Source organism: Sciurus vulgaris (assembly GCF_902686455.1).
Source record: "Sciurus vulgaris genome assembly, chromosome: 7".
Lineage (NCBI taxonomy): Eukaryota > Metazoa > Chordata > Mammalia > Rodentia > Sciuridae > Sciurus > Sciurus vulgaris.
In genome coordinates this window covers 78,939,790-78,957,361 of record NC_136467.1, presented here as the reverse complement: position 1 = coordinate 78,957,361, position 17,572 = coordinate 78,939,790, and the positions used below count along the sequence as shown (strand labels likewise).

The 17,572-nt window shown below is 34.0% G+C and overlaps 1 protein-coding gene across 4 annotated transcripts in view; it reads right to left on the bottom strand.

Moving 5' to 3' along the window:
* Positions 1-17,572, bottom strand: part of CEP162 (centrosomal protein 162) — a 99,197-nt gene that overhangs the window by 56,987 nt on the left and 24,638 nt on the right. For 3 of the 4 annotated variants that reach the window (XM_079146941.1, XM_079146939.1, XM_079146940.1), the window contains 8 exons: positions 15,745-15,863; positions 14,158-14,188; positions 13,574-13,690; positions 9,157-9,348; positions 8,543-8,624; positions 6,862-7,011; positions 4,555-4,834; positions 3,456-3,717 (listed from right to left, as the gene is read on the bottom strand). In XM_079146941.1, the coding sequence (XP_079003067.1) occupies positions 3,456-3,717; positions 4,555-4,834; positions 6,862-7,011; positions 8,543-8,624; positions 9,157-9,348; positions 13,574-13,690; positions 14,158-14,188; positions 15,745-15,863 (1,233 nt within the window). The remainder of the gene's footprint in view (positions 1-3,455; positions 3,718-4,554; positions 4,835-6,861; positions 7,012-8,542; positions 8,625-9,156; positions 9,349-13,573; positions 13,691-14,157; positions 14,189-15,744; positions 15,864-17,572) is intronic. The other variant, XM_079146942.1, reaches the window with a different exon arrangement.

Here is a 17,572-nt window from a genome sequence, read left to right as displayed (position 1 = left end):
ATGTAAATTTATGATTACACAAATGGTATGCCTTTACACCATGTACAAACAGAGAAACAACATGTATCCCATTTGTTTACAATAAAATAAAAAAAAAATTAAAAAAAAGATGCTAATTTTTTAAATGTGCAGCTTACTTTTTCATTAAAATTATTACACGTGATTTGCCTCAGAAGGAGGCAGCTCTGAACAGGTTGTTGTGTTCACAGCTTTAGCCTGCCAGTCTTTTTAAACCAAAGGGACAGTTTGGATGTAATTAATATTGGAGGTTTGAAAATGAATCTGAGAGGGCTTGGAAGTCAAACAGGGATGTTCCCAGTAAGATGTGACTATAGAAATATCTCTTATTTTAGTTCATAAAAAATGTGAGTTTGGAACAGCCAGTGTACTGTAATTTAGACAGATAAGATAGGTAGGTTAACAGGTTAACTACATCAAGATCTATAATATTCAGTGGCTGAGAAGCTCATTGTTGATAGACTGATTTACTAAAGAATGGACCCAGGGGTACCACTAAGCTTTATCCCCAGACCTTCTTAATTATTGTTTTGAGTCAGGGTTTTGCTAAGTTCCTGAGGCTGGCCTCAAACTTTCAATCCTCCTGCCTCAGCCTCCTGAGTTGCTGGGATCAAAGGCATGTGCCACCATGCCTGGTTTCTTATAGATTTGACAACTCAGTCTAATATATTGTTTAAAGAGAATGTGTGAAGTGTGATATCTTTAATTCTTATAAAATGTTTTGTCCATTTATCCATGTCTACCAGTTTCCTTCCTTCCTTCCATTCGTTGATTCATTCGTTCATTCATTCATGCTTCTTCTAAGACATACAGAATGAGAAGCACAGAATCATTTTCACCAAGCATGATACCAGGGGTTTCTCACTAAATTGTTGTGTCCTTCTTTCTACAGTCCTATATTTTTGAATTTTAAATAATGAAAAAGTTTTCCTTTCATGACAAAATTAATCTAAAAATAAAGACAAAGGAGTTAAGAGTCAAGGAAAATATAGAATAAAAAGAGAAACAACCATGTGGCAGTTGCTGCTAGTTGCCAATCCTCTTCTTTCTCCCCATTAATAGAGACCTATTTTAATTCTAGGCAGTAATGTGTTCAGTTAAATGTACATGACCCCTTAAACTATGCAACCGAGGGTGGCCACACCATCAGAGTTCTGGCCAAAAAGATGGAAGCAGAAGTTTCCTACATGGGGCTTTCAGGAAAATGATTACTTTCCTGATTAAGAAGCTGACAATTTGACTGCCATCTACTTTTCACTGTACTTCACGGACAGAACCTGAAGGCTGAATAGCTATTTTGTAAGAATGAAGATAGGTTGCAATACTATGGATTCTGCAGTAGGAAAGAAAGGATCTAGTTTCCTGCACGGCTGTGCCAGCTCTGAACTCACTGTACTCTTTATTACATGAAAATGAGAAGGATTTTATTTGGTTAAGCCCCATTATTTAGGCTTCTTTTTCATCTTAAATGATGCTATTCTAACTGCATTTTCAATACTTCTGTATATTAATCTCTCTCTCAGATTCTGTTTCCTGGAGAACTCAACATGTGACAAATAGCAACTACTTCAAAAGAATAACAGTTCTAAGCAAAGTTAAAAGTGCAGCAGGCAATTCTTCAATAAAATTTAAAAAAAAATCCCAGTAGTTAACGAGAAAAAGTACTTAAGGATAACAACAATCATGGTCCACCATTATACTTTAATATATTTATTTTTATTTTGGTAGTCACTGTAAAACTTTGAAATATGGAAAAATAAGTGTATTACTTTACTTTACTCATAAAAAGTATTGTTGCATTCATCTATCATTCCCCTTCACTCACTGTGACATTACTTCTGTCTTCATTCTTAGGGATGTCAATATACTAATTGGTGAACTTTACAGTGCCTTAGCTTTTTGCTTCTTCAAGTTCAGCTACTTACTCCCATTGGCATAGTCCAAGTCTTTCTATTACCATTAATGAGACCACTTCCTAATCTGTTTTAGGAGTCTCTTGGACAACTACTTTATATCTTTTCTCTCCCATAACCTCCAATTCCTCTTTCCCATCTTCACTTCCATCTAATGATGTTTTCTGTTTCTCAGAGAAAACTGAAGCAATTAGAGGAAAGCATCCATATTCTCTCTCAACCACACAGATCCACTTACCAGCATATACTCTCCCTCCCTGTCTGCTTCCACAGTTCCCAGAAAGTAGGAACTACCCACGTTCCTATCTAATGCCAATCCTTTCACTGTGTACCACTGGAATTCTTCTACTCAAGGATATTGCCCTGGCAATTATTCCCTCTCTCTACTGCCTTGTCAATTCTTTCTACTTAATCTTTCTTCATAGGATACAAACATACTATCATCTCTCCCATTAAGAACAAAGCAAAGCAAAACAAAACAAAAAACTTCTCTTGATCACACCTTCCAAGTCAGCAACTCTCCCACTTTTTTGGCTGCCTTTTATAAAGCAACTTTCCTATAGGGTGCTCTCTTACCTGAAGCACTAATTCCACTCTTGCTAATCCTTCCTACTGCTATTTTGCCTTCCACCACTAGCTCCCCATGGAAACTGCTCTTCTACTATACTGAGGCTCACCTGCTTACTAAAATCAAAGGTCAACTTTGAGTCCTCACTTTTCTTTACCTGTCAGCAGTAAATGACAGAGAAGAGCCTTCTTAATATCCTCACTTGGTTTTCAGGATTTTCCATGTTGTCAGGTCTCCTCTAACCTCACTGTCTCCTTTCCATGTTCCTCCTCTTCTGCCTGCTATGTTAAGTTTAGCATGCCTATGCCTCTGGCCTTGGTTTGCTCTTTTCCCTCTAGTTATCTTTTGGTAGTCTCAGTGAGTTTCTTGACTTATAAAACCATCTCTATTATTTTTTTGACAACTCCTAAATAATACCTACAGCCCACGCTTCCCTCTTAAACTCCAGACTTTTATATCTGTTTCACTGTCTCTGCTTCCATGTCAAATAGATATCTCAAAATTTATCATCTTAAAAACTAAACTGCTAGTCTTTTTTCTGCCCCAAATCTACTCTACTACAGAGTTCCGCATTCCAGAGGATAGAAACTCCATTACATCAGTTGCTTGGGCCCAAAACTTTAGCAACCCAAAAGTAGTCCTTCAGATTACTGGCTCTACCTTCTAAGTATATCCCTAATTCAACTACTTTTCATCACCTTCAGTGCCACTAGCCTGAGTCAAGTCCTGTAGCTTCCTGTATATTTATCTTTCGAAAAAGCAATGTAGATCTTTAAGAATATTTCTCCCCAGGCTGGGGAGATAGCTCAGCTGGTAGAGTGCTTGCCTCACAAGCACAAGGCCCTGAGTTCAATCCCCAGTACCGCAGAATATTTCTCCCCTAAGAAATAAGGAAAGTAAAATAATACAACATAGGTACAGAATTCTATTTTGAAAAGGACATACACTATTATTACCTTTTTTCCTAGCTTGATTTGAGGTAGGAATGGATCTCAAGTTTTTGCCTTTTGCAACATCCTTTGAAGTTTTCTTTTCAAAAGTAGAAAACATCTTGAGTGGTGAACTGGGTTTGCCATAGCCTGAGCTCCTAACTGATGCATATAATCCACTCTGGGTTTTTCTTTTAAGCAAAGGAGGTGCACTTCTGGCCTTCTTATATGGTACCTGTTTACCAGTTATAGCCCCTTCTTCTCCAGAACTGAGCTGAGATCTGAAAGTCTGTATAAAATGAACACAAACTCTTTAGTGTCTAATGAACTTCAACTACTGTTGTTAATGAAGATTTAACAGATGGCAGAACAACAGTAATTATCAAATAATACTGTTTGTAAAAAGGAAACTTAAAGTTCTCTAATTCCTCAGTTTTAGCATTTTAAAGCATATGTTCAAAGTTAGTATTAAAACAAAGTAATGCAAATAAAGTGAAAAGAGCTTGCGTGAAAGCAACACATAGGATCACTAGAACGAACACAGAAGGAAGAACATATTTTGAAATGACATTTGAAAACATTTCTTTTCTCTAGACTCTTTAAGATGCTTTAAAATGTTATTAATATCTTGCCTTATTCCAAAAATAATTAGAGATGATTTATAACAAATACATAATTCAAAATTATAGTACACAAGCAGAATATTTGGACCATGGAAATTATAAAGCAGAAAAGATTAAAAAGAGACAAAAGAACAGTGAGGTTTAACTCCTATAAAATGACAACTTATCTAAGTGCAAACTATGGAAAGACTGAACAATGAGCATTCACTGATGAATAAACTTGATTTTCTTAAACTTCAAATTCTGGACTGTATGTACTAAAAAAAAGATACAAAAGTGTAAAGAATGACTTAGAAAACTAATATTATAATGGAATTTTTGAATTTGGGAAATGGCAGGTGGTGGTAATAAGTATCACCCCCAAGTACTCAGAATCTCTTGTAGAGGTAAGTATGTGATCAATCTCACTAGCTTAAATAGCCCATACTTAATTTTAGTATTTGCATACTTTATACAATTTCATTTTTCAATACAGTAAATCAATTTAGAATATAAACACTTACTTTGTTAGTTTTGTCATCCTGAGGTAATAATGAAGGATCAACAGATATTTTTTTCTTCAAAATATCAAGGTACATTTTGTCAATGTGTTCTTCCATAGTAGTTACCATTGGATAGCTATTTTCCATACTCTCATTTGTTGTCTTTGGTAAAATCACATTCTCATTTTTGTCAAAATATTGGTTCATGTGTCTTGGGTCTTGAGACATAATATTTACATTCATCTTAAGGGGTAAAGAGCCAACATATTCAGCTTCTTTATTATCAGTCACTTTCTTTGAACTATAAGCAAAAACAGGATACAGAGAAAAAACTCCATGTAATACAATTCCTCAAGTATTAGTTATACACACACTATAAGTTGCTAATTATCCAAATTAAGCTACTAATGTTAAATACATTATTTACAATTCTGGTTAACACAGGATACTCACATAGTATCACATAACTGTTTTTAATTTCAGATAATTTTAGTGCAGCAGGATAAAGTACTATGCAGTATAATATATGTGACCCTTAAAGAAAGGCCAAATCAAACAAGACAGATTGCTTTTGCTTAAGAAAAACATAATATAAATTTAAAAATGAACTTTTTGTAACAGATCTTTTGTTTATAACTTTTTATTAAGTCAACATGCATTTGAAGCAGAAAAAATATTTACACATTTCTGGAAGAAACTCAAGAAGTAATTATAATTTATGCCGAGGAGGCAGAGTATAAACACTAAGAATCATAAAATATGATCCTAATATGGGAAAATTTTAAGTAAAACAAAAATCATTAGGATTTTAAAATCACTTCTGTGGTTTAAACTACTTAAATGAAACAATTCGGATAATTAGCTATTAAAAATCTGGAAAACACACCTTAAGGAAATATACTAGATTTGGTTAAATGCTCCAAAAACATGAGAAATGTTATTCTCAAATTATTTAATCATAGTCAGCTAAGTCATTTAATTATATAATTAATGAAGTAAGATTCAAGAAAAGTTTAAGAGGGCTACCATTTTCACTTTACATGGACTGGCTTCCTAGTAACTGCTAAACTTAAATAGTTGAAATAATCAGAATATATAATAGTGCTTTCTTCCTTCACAGCAGCAGAACCTGACTAGATGCTAATCAAGATTATTTTCCATTCTTGCTGGGTATTAACTAAACAATATTTCCTTGCCACTTGTCATCTACAAGGGACCATTCACTTCGTCTTGCTTTTGGAAGTGTGACTCCTAGGATGACAAGAGCTCAACACATTATCTTAGTGGTCAGGTTGTGGGTGATAGGAAACCAATAGCAGAGTATGGAGATCTGTTTACAGTGCAAATTATTTGCTAAATTGTCACCTACAACAGCTTATAAAGAAGACCATATACCTGCTTAACCTGGAGTACTAAGATAAATGGCTGGACAGAACAGTTGCTAAGTCCCGGCTACTACGGGTTCCCTTCAATAAGATATAAAAAACCAGATGAGCTCTGGATAGAATGGTTTGGTCTATAAGGAACAATATAAGGGATCAGACAAGAGTCTAGAAACTCAGGGCCCACTGGATTCACTATTTGCGTCTAGACCCAAAGAATGACTCAGCATGGACAAATGCTATGAGAAACAAGATTTTATGAGACTTCTCAGTTAAAAAGAATGAAATCAGTCCCTTGGCAATGAAGATGTCCACTTCATACTGAAGTTTCTATTTCCCCAAATATCCAAACAGCTGCAAATAACGAGGAAAAAACCAAACAAACAAAAAAGAGAGGGTTAAGGAACCCAAGACATAAAGCAGATTTAAAACCTTTGTCTAGCAAAGAACTTTAAGTTTGATTACAGCACATGGAACCAACTGGAATCAAATAGAACAGAAGGCTACTAAACTTTTTGAAGTCACACAATCCTGTTTGAAACAAAACAAAACAAAAAAGCAAAGCGTCAGCAACTGGGATCACCAAAATCACCTAAAGGCAGGAAGTGGATTGAGAAAGGAGTGTATTCCCCGAGATGGGCCCACGGTCCTCCTGAAAGCTACTTTGGTTGGGGTAAATGGTAATAACATACAAGGTGAATCCTCCAAAGAAGGGAACCAGGGACTATACAAAACAATATATTTGTAAAGTATTTCTTTTGAAGACTAGAACAGCTTAATCAAGGAAAATCCCCATCCCCAAGATGGGGGTCTTTATAAGGTCATTTCAGTGTTTTCAAAATTGCAACACTGGTTGCTATTGCTATACTTTCCCTCTCTGAATGGGAGTATCTGTTGTAGTTTCATCATTATATACTGGATGGGGATAAGGAAGCATATAACTTGCCTTTTTAATTCATCCATTGGTAGGAAAGGTGGAGTGACATCCAAACCTGATGGAGAGGACTGCACTTCACCTGGAAATCCTAGCCCTTCATATGGAGGCAGTCCTGAGTGGTACTTTGGGCTATCTGCTTTGGGGAGGAGATGAGTGTGTCTATGTATGAAGAATAACGAAATGGAAATTTTATTATTAGAAGGGTATATTATGGCAAGATAATTACTACACTAATTTGCTTTCCTCTCTAGGCACATAAGCAAACCACATTTCCTGATTCTCCTGCACTCGTTAGCTAGCTAGATGTGCTCATTTTTCCAAGAGAATGCGAGTTGAAGTACTGAGCCCTTCTGTGTTGAGGCTGTTAGAAGAAAATCATTCTCCTTCCCTATCAATTTGCTGGATGATGCCATGATAACACTAAGATGACAGAAAAAGCCTGCCTCACGAAAAGACTGTGTGGAGCAGAGCCCCACTGCAAGCCCAATGACACTACCTCCAAACAACAATGTTCAGTGAGCATTCTCCCCTTTAAAAATACAAACGAGCACTAAAGATAAGTGAAGAAAACTATACCTAACAATGGATTTTAGTGTAAACTGAATGGATTTTACTGTAAACTTCACTATATCATTTCCTCTCCATTGGCCAAATGTGGGAATAACAACCAGAAATCATTTCAAGTGAATTTATATGATGAGTAGAAGTACAAGAAGGGCTCAAAGTGTCTGTTGAAAACACAATTGAGCAAGTGACTAGATGACAGGCTCCTTCACATAAATATTTCAAAAAGATCAAAGATCTGACAATACAAATGGTTAAATACACAGACTGCCTGTGTTCCCTGGTTACAATCATTTGAGCTTGGGTAATTATTTATTTTAACCTTGAAGTTCAGTTTTCTTGTCTGTGAAACAGGGATAGTAATGGACCATGCACATGGGGCTGCTGAAGGGTTAAATAATGTGTGGAAAGAACCCTGCATTGTACCTGTGCACAGTAAACATGAGAAACATGAGCTGTTGTCACCACCATCTGCTTCTTATGAGAGCTCCATGACTAAGTTTGGCTTAATTCAGATTCATCATTTGAATGATGAGAAAAAAGATGCTTGTCCTATATGTTATGAGGATCATGTGACATGGGATGTGACACTGTGCTTCATAAATGCAAGGTTACTGTAATGTGCTGTGTTGAAGAATGACATTGAGTCACATACTCTTCTATTAAACCGCACTGGCGGCAAAGCATTTTTATGAAGCCGTTTCCTCCTGTGACCAGAGAAACTCACCCTGTAAAATTATGGTTAGTCTGTGACTAAGTCAAAACTTATTTATTGGTTTATAAAGAAGCAAATCTATAAAGAAGCATATTCTATTTAAAGTCGAAGACATTGTATTTTTCAGTGAAAAGTTTTAAGACAAACTAATGGTAGCGACTTTCTTAGCAGCAATTTGTTTTAGCACTAGGAGAATTTTGATAAATAACTGAATGAGAATAAATATAAATAGAGCAGAGACTTACAGGTAGATACATATGAGCTAATATTAGCCATTTAATAATTCACTAGGAAAGAGTAAGTGGAAAAAATGACTGCAAAAGTTTCCAGTGACAAAGCAAAAAAACAAATAACGCAAATAAAAACTCAACTAACCAATTTACCTACACAATACATTCCAAAAACTCATACCTGACAGGTTGTAAATCAAGACCAGTTATCCCAAAGGAATCTATTCTGATAGGTTTCATTAGCTCCTCTACTGTGGGCAGATCTAAGAGGTGAAAAAGTTAAAGGAGAAACCAAAAATTTTATGCCAATTACTGAATTTACATTTTCTATAATGGACACAGTTAACAAAATGCACAATAAACTCAGCTTCTCACCACAAACTTTTTTGTACCAGGAAAGTCTCCTTCGATATTTGTCCAATATCAAAATCAAATATATATTTCTAATGTAAATATCAGATATATATTCATATTCACACATTTGCTAAGTATGTATTTAACTGATACCTATTAAAAATTTTAATATATGTACATTAAAAGAGTAAAAAATGTCAACTGAGTTTTAATTTGGTAAAAGCATATTAGAAGAGGAACTGAAATTTTATTGCTTGATTCTTTTTAGTTAAACCAATGATTATGGATTTCATCTGAACAAAAACCCTTTAAGTTCAGAAACTGAAAAACATTAACTTCAGCAAATTGTTATTTAAATTAATATATACTGGAAAATGTTTAGAGAGGGTCTCAAAGAATTGAAAATTCTATTCCTCCAACCAACCACCCATCAGCTTTTACCAGATTCAGTAGTAGAGATGTTTTTTGAAGACTCTTCATGTTCTTGAGGATGATCTTTCACCGAGCTCTTGATATTTTCCTCTGTGTTACTCTCAATTCTTTGTTCTTCTGCATCTCCCAAAGAATGAGCTATATGACAGTAAGCCTGATGTAAGGCTTCAATGTCACTATTGCTTTGTCCATAAGAAAGACCTACAGATATAAATATAATTCCTAGGTATAATCACATCATAAATACATGGGGAATATAAAACACTACCACCATTTCTTAATCCAGTTAGGAATGTGAACAAGGCTGTAGGACAATGGCAACATTGTAAGAGCACAGCAAAGTAGAAACCTACATAATCATGGCTGTAGTCTACCAATATAAAAATGACAGCAGGCTCAATAACTGTATTTTAGTAACTTGAGACCTGTCCTGCATAGTAACTATAAAGTCTGACCTCACTAGTTATTGCCTTCTCTTTCTATTATCCTTAAGCAACCTATGTGCATTGGATAAAACTGTTATTAAATTTCCCAAATAGGCACATTCTTTTGAAGGATTCTACCTTTGCTTTACTGCTACCATTCTCTCACTCTCTGCTGTCCTGAATCATCTTGTAGTCTGCAGTTTTTTGAATTACAATTTACTCCTCTCACTCTGCAATCCACTATGTGTTCTGATAATTTGCTAAAATTGTTGTAATCCAAAGAAATTTCCTAATGGCCCAAACTATCTACCTTTACTGCTTCTCAACCTGTGAAACACTGGCCATTGTCCTTTTCCTATTGATCATTTCTTCTTCCTTTCTTCGCCTTGGTCTGCCTACCAATCTGAGGGTTGCTTCTCCATTTCTTACATTTGGTGGCTTATCCTGGGGGGTGTTTATCCTTAGCCCTCTTTTTTAACCTTCTACTTTTCTTTAACATGACTAATTCCATCAAGTCCCTTACAATTTTAACTATTACTCATACACTCAATGTCTTTCCAATCTATGTCTTTTGTCCTTTTCTCTTTTCTAAACATCAGATTCTTTACTAGACCCTTAGATTGTCAGATAAGTAAATCACATCTAACATAACATCAAGTAAACTTATTATATCCTTCACCAAAACTTGTTCTATCAGTATTTACTAATTTAGCTAATAAGATTATTATTTACTGTTACCCCAAATAGAAAACTTAATGTCACTGTTCATTCTTCCTTCTCTAATAACCTCCTTCCATCAGCTAACAAAGATTCCATTAAAAACAATTTGAAGAAACTAATGACAACAATGACGTCAGATATTTGAGTGTTTTCTTAATCATTTTTTACTTTCATTCCTAACAGAAATTCCAAAATCAAAGAATAAGTAATACAAGAATGGAAAAAGCAAGAAAAATAGGGTGATTGGTCTTCTCTTCCCTTGCTATCCATGGTTAATTGTTTAAAAATAAAGTAAAATACACATGCACACCCGCCCCGCCCTACCCCACCCCCACATCTATAGCCTCGTTTTCTTTTATATACACTTTAAACTGTATAGTGCACACCTATGAAGGGATATTTTCAACTCTAAACCCAGCAGCTGAGTGACACATACGAGTGTATAAGCATACCTTACAGGAAAGTTCTTTCTAGCTAAATCTTCAAGTTGCCAGGGCTATTTGGAGCAAACACAATAACAAGTATGCTTAAACTCAGAAAAAAGTGAAGAATACAGTTGGAACAGAATTAATAATAGTTAAGGGGCAGAGATTTTCTGAGAGGACATGAGGAAAAAGATCTTGCCTGTTAAGCTGAACTAACTAACTTTCCTTCTAAACCACCAGACTCAGAGTAGCACTACTGAAGGAGAGAATTTTATGAAAAAAAAGAAAGATACAAGGTAAAGTTTTCTGTCCTTCACAGAAATATTAGTTCACTTAAATACCTGCTGAATATTCAAAAAAGAAATGTCTTTGATAGTAAATAGCATAGAAGTACTGAATGTTTGCACCTAATTTAATAGGTGTGAGGAGTCAGCAGAGCTTCTAGGCTTTTAAAGCAACAAAAGATCAAACATGCAGAAAAACCAATGATCTGAAACTAAGGAGAAGGGGGATAAAGACATGAAGGTCTGCTCAAAAACAGTGGGAAAAGGTACTTTTCCCCTAACCTAAGTCGTTAATCAGTCATATCAAAATTTAATTCCATGAACATGCAAATTAACTTTTCTTCAGGCATTTTATGAAAAACAGGGCTTACTTACTACCCCTTAAATTAAAAAAAAGAAAACTCTGTGCAATTATTTTATACATACAAGTCCAAAGTTTCCTATATTTTTCAATTTTAGAAATTCGAGAAGTGTTAAGTTCTCTTTTTCAGAGAAAAGGGCCTAGTCTCACGAGTCATAGTGTCACCCTGTGACACTATACAGTCATGTAGCCACAGAACAAAATGGTACTTGCCTGGGAGACAAATGAAAGTAAGTGAAAGGTAAGATCTGGCTTGATGCTAGGGAAACCTCATTTTTATACTTTTTAACCTCTTAATACAAAAAGCACAAAGGATTTTACAAATGATGTCACTAATAAAAGACGATCTTTAGCAATGTTTTAATCAACAGGTTTAGAGTAATTCATTGTCTACTGTCACACAGCTAGTAAGTGGCAAGGCTAGGACTACGAATCCACGTCTAAATAAGAAATGCATGCTCTACTATCTTCTAGTAATTGAGTAATCAAAATATTTTAGTCAGGAACCCTTAAGAAATGAAATTTTAAAACTACAGCTTTATACACATTGGACCATCTTAGAATTTTTGTTTTTAGCAATATATTTCTGATTTCCAATTTTTTTCTTACAACATGCAATAGCAGTTTTCCTACTGTTAAAAAAAATAATCAGTTTTTCAGGTAAAATCATGGGTTCCTCATGTTTGGTTCACGTCCCACTTTATGTTTCAAAACTTAATCGTAATAACACCTAATCTGCCCACTCACAACACTTCCATAACTGTGATATTTTGAAGATGGTATATAATTATAATATTTTTGAAAACTTTTGCCTTCTCTGGTTTTTAGGTATATCTTAAAATTTCTCTAGCTATTCCACACATATATGAACTTTCTATAATATGCTTCTGATTAGAAAAGTTGTAATTCTGTATTTTTTAAAAAAAAGAATTTCTGTGAGTTTACTGAATACTGTACAAGTAGACTATCATCACATCTACTTGGCATGGCTACTTAAATTAGTAGTAGCAAGGCTGAGGGATATGTGCTCTATACACACTTTCTTTATGACAGAAGAGTCAGCTGGGCAACAGATGAGTAACAGCCGTGAAGGAAAAACTCTATCTCGTAGAACGATGTCATTTTTTGACTTTTATATTTATACTTGAAGATGAAAGTGGATTAAACAAATACAGATAGTGATGACTTTTGGAAGTTCAGTAACTAGAAATAAGATATTTGACAGGACATAGTGGTCTGGATCTTCTTTTGTTTTTTGATCTGGCTGCTGATTACATGGTGTATTTAGTGTTTAAAAAGTCATCAAGTTACACTATTATGATACATGAACTTTTCTACAGGTATTTTGTTCTTCAGTAATAAAATAAAAGTAAAATAAAAATAAAAAGCAAGCTGATATTTAAAGCTGGTTTGTGATTTCTACTGTTCTTTTTAACCAAGTGTCTGAATCAGTTGATAAGTATCCTGAGAGACTGTAAAGCAAGGTGATTAAAAAGTTCCTATTTGCAACTATTTATGTGGTAAACCAAGAATATTTTATACAACAGAAACAACATACACACAGTGGAAGACTGATGGTGCTACGAGAATATAACATTTATCAAAAGATCATTATTGTTTTCATGAATTTTATAGGTAAATGTTACCAATGTGTCCTTATATTCTTATATTGAGTGACAAAATATCATTTTGCTAGCTATAGATAAGAGTTCTGTATGAGACTTTAACTGGAGATAAGAGTTTCACTGCTTGAAAATGTTTGAAAAGGCATTGTCTCAAAGATCTTTCAAGGTCAAAGCTTTAAGAAAGACTAGCTATATCCCAGAATTTTGTGATGTAACCTAGCTTTTTACTAAAGAGAGGAAACTATGGAAAAGCACAATAAGGTGAAGGTTCCATATCTCCAGCATATGGCAAATTAAACCAAATACTCTGGAAGGGCACAGAATATTAGTTAACATTCACCTATATATAGTACTACGCTTTGTTTCAACAGCATCATTCTTATTAAGTATTCATTTAACCATGCTCAACTCGATCCATCAGCATTATGTCACATTAGCAAGTTCTGATTAAATTGTCAAATGATAGAAAACATAAGATTTACAGTTTTTATTGTCAATACGGTTATTTTACATGTTTCCCTAGAAATGAAGCCAGTTAGTCATAAAGTATTCCATATTTAGAGAATAACCAACTTTTTACTTTTACCTGTTCCTGTCATTTCATTTTCAGTCATTTCTGGTAGGGTCTTTGGCTTAGCTGTTGCTTTTTCTTGTTCATCAAGGTTTACTTCTTCAATAGACTCTAATGAATCAAGCAACACAACTAGAATATTAAAAAAAAAAATATATATATATATAAGGAACACAGAAATGTGTGTGGTTCTTTGATCTAATAAAGCTAATCATATGCATGAAACAAAATGCATAAGACAAAATAAAATGCATAAAAACAAATGTTTATACATAAATGGTATATAATTTATACATACGTATGTATAAATATACATGCACAAGAGAGTAGGCTAACATCTGCACACATATTTATGATTATACACAGGTCTGGTGTGCATTTATAAGTGGAAGGCAAAGGACCTAAGGAAAATAACAAAAAGGAAACATTCTCAAATGTAACATTGGATTTAAGATAGGCACATTATTAAGAAAAGTTATAAATTTTAATTTCTTAGAGATATTTAAAAACAAAGAGAAATTTTTCAGAATTATTTAAATGAAATTTTGAAAAGACTAATTTTTGGCCAACTAAAATACCTTAGTACACATCATATTTACCATTAGCCAGCATACCGGTTTTCTCTTCTTCCTAATTTAAAGGATAAAAATGATTATATACTTTATGAAATAAAAAATTAGATAAAACAACTTCAATGCAAACAGTTATGAATGCGAAAACCAGTGCTTTACTCTAGGCAAGCATCAGAAACCACTTTCTAGGTTCCCTTCACCATTCTCATTCACTCATGATTTTCTAAGCCTACAGGAACTGCAGTTCTTTCAGAATTTCTAAAAATCTCTTCTAAATCTTGGCAATTATTAAAACTAATTTAGGCCTTAAAATGCATTACTTAAAATGTCTAGGTGTCCTATGCTCATCTACCTTGCTCAAAAATTTCCATTTTTTGAACATTAATATTACTTCAAAAAGAATCTGCAATGATAACATTACCAATTTTCCCTTATTGCTCAAAATTATAATCAAATATAACATACACACCCTGTTTCATCTGTTTTGAAAGATAGAACCTTTAGAAAGCTAGGCCACCAAATAGCAAGAGAGATGAAGTTCTTCAATATTACAGGTTCCCTTAGAGTATGTTTTTTACTTAGTATCACCTTACTAGCCATCTGGTTAGGCAGTGTGTAGGGTTCTCTCGTAATAGCAGTGCTTTAATTTCTTCCTATTTTGATCCTACTCAGACAGCTCTCTATGAGGTTTCCATACTTAGGTTGACACATTTTTATGCACATTTTCTTGACACACTGTACTATTGTACTTTCTACTGACCTATTTTTTTTTTCCATAAAATACTGGAATGGCCCTATTTCAAAATAGATCTGTTTAATTGGTAAGGGTACTCATCAAGCCATATCAATCTTTGTGTTATTCCTAAGGTTAGTTTGTTTTTCCCCTCAGAGTGAGTGACATAAGTTACTTGAGCTCAAATTTTCAAGTAAACTTAAAAGTAAGAGTATTTATGGATACCAAAAAGTATTTCTCTTTTCTAGAGAGTCTTTGTTTTTGTACATGTTCAAAACATCTAGTCCTAACACACAGTCCCCAAAGAGACTGTATCCAGAACAGGAAGAAATAACTATTAGTAATTATCCTACTAGTTAGCTTACAAGATAAATTCTATTCAGCTGTCAAGAGCCCTAAATAAATCTTGAAGAATTGAGAAATGAGAGAATTAGAGTTTGACACTGCTGAATGTGGATGGAATAATATCATTCCTTAGCCAAGTAAAGTTTCATATACTAATGTTACCACTAACATAAATACTGAGGAAGGGTATTGATTATACTTCACAAGGGCAAGACCTACCAAAGAAAAGTCTAATTTCATATACCAGTTTAAAATACAGTTTTACATTTTAATTGTTCCAATTTCTAAGCTTGATTTAAGGAAATAATCTGGCAAAAAACAAGTTTCATAAATTCACTGATAGTTTGATTTTTTTCTTTAGGTTTACATCAAATTGACATTCTGAGTAAAGAAAATATTTGAGTGTTAAGACCAGTAAGTTTACATCATTGAGCAAGGCTATGAAGAACTCCCTATGTGGAATTCTTCACATGATGATAATCATTCAAGTTGATAAAAGAAGTTGCAATATGGTCAAATATATAATTTATGTATACCTGTTTGGGAACATTTATTTCTCCTGATTTGAGATTATCCTTGGAGTGAGTCTCATCATCTTTAGAAATCAAAGGTGCATCTATATCCTCTGCATCTTCAAAATCATCAGTGTAATTTTCTGAAGGAAATAATTTTAAAAAGTACAAGAATCACACTATCAAAAAAGTCAAATTCCGGGTAAAAATTGTTGATTTCCAAAGGCAAAAGTCTGCATAAGAACAATTTATTGAGATATTAACATAAAGAACCTTTAAAGAATATACATTTTTTGCAAAGATTTAATAGGAGTTCAACTTACAAGACTATCTCAGGTTTATTTCATTTTTTCGTACTTTCAAATAGTTCAAAGCTTAAATTTTTAAATCTTTTATATTATTACCCAATTAAAAATTTCTAGAGTTGTTCAAAGAATTTTATGTTGCATTTTTAACTAGAACTTTCAAGTTTGTTTCTTCAAAAACTTAATTTCCAATTGCTTACTTATAAGGTAGAACTTCTGTGAAATTTTGACACTTTTTAAAAAATTATTTTTTAATTTTTTACAGACTGCATTTTGATTCATTGTACACAAATGGGTACACAATTTTGTTTCTGTGGTTGTACATGATGTAGATTCATACCATTCATGTAATCATACATGTAAATAGGGTAATGATGTCTGTCTTATTCCACCACTTTTCATATTCCCCTCCCTCTCATTTCCCTCTACATAATCTAAAGTTCCTTCATTCTTCTCTCGCCCCCTACCCCACACCCCCATTATATATCATCATCCACTTATTAGGGAAAACATTCACCCTTTGGTTTTTTGGGATTGACTTAGTTCACTTTTGGGATTGGCATGGTATTCTCCAATTCCATCTACTTCTCTGGAAATGCCATATTATTCTTCTTTATGGCTGAATACTATTCCATTGTGTATATATACATTTCTTTATCCATTCATCTGCTGAAGTGCATCAAGGTTGGTTCCACAATCTAGCTATTGTGAATTGAGCTTCTATAAACATTGATGTGGCTGTGTTACTGTAGTATGCTAATTTTAAGTCCTTTGGGTATAAACCGAGGAGTGGGATAACTGGGTCAAATGGTGGGTCCATTTCAAGTTTTTTGAGGATTGTCCACACTGCTTTCCAGAGTGGCTGCACCAATTTGCAACTCCACCAGCAATGTAAAAGTGTGCCTTTTCCCCTACATCCACGCAAACATCTATTATTGTGTTCTTGATAATAGCCATTCTAATTGGAATAAGATAAAATCTTAGAGTTGTTTCAATTTGCATTTCTCTAATTACTAGAGATATTGAACACTTTTTCATATATTTGTTAATCACCTGAATATCTTCTGTACAGTGTCTGTCCAGTTCCTTGGCCCATTTATTGATTGGGTTCTTTGTGCTTTTGGTGTAAAGTTTTTAAGTTCTTTATACATTCTGGAGATAAGTGCTCTATCTGAAGTACATGTGGAAAAGATTTTCTCCCACTCTGTAGGCTCTCTGTTCACATTGTTGATTTTATCCTTTGCTGAGAAAAAGCTTTTTAGTTTTGAGTCCATGCCATTTATTGATTCTTGCTTTGATTTCTTGTGCTTTGGGAGTCTTGTTAAGGAAGTCTGATCCTAAGCCAACATGATGAAGATTCAGGTCTACTTTGTCTTCTATTTGGTGCAGGGTCTCTGGTCTAATTCCTAAGTCCTTGATCCATTTTGAGTTGACTTTTGTGCAGGATGAGAGATAGAGGTTTAATTTCATCTTACTGCATATTGATTTCCGGTTTTGCCAGCACCATTTGTTGAACAGGCTATCTTTTCTCCACTGTATGTTCCTGG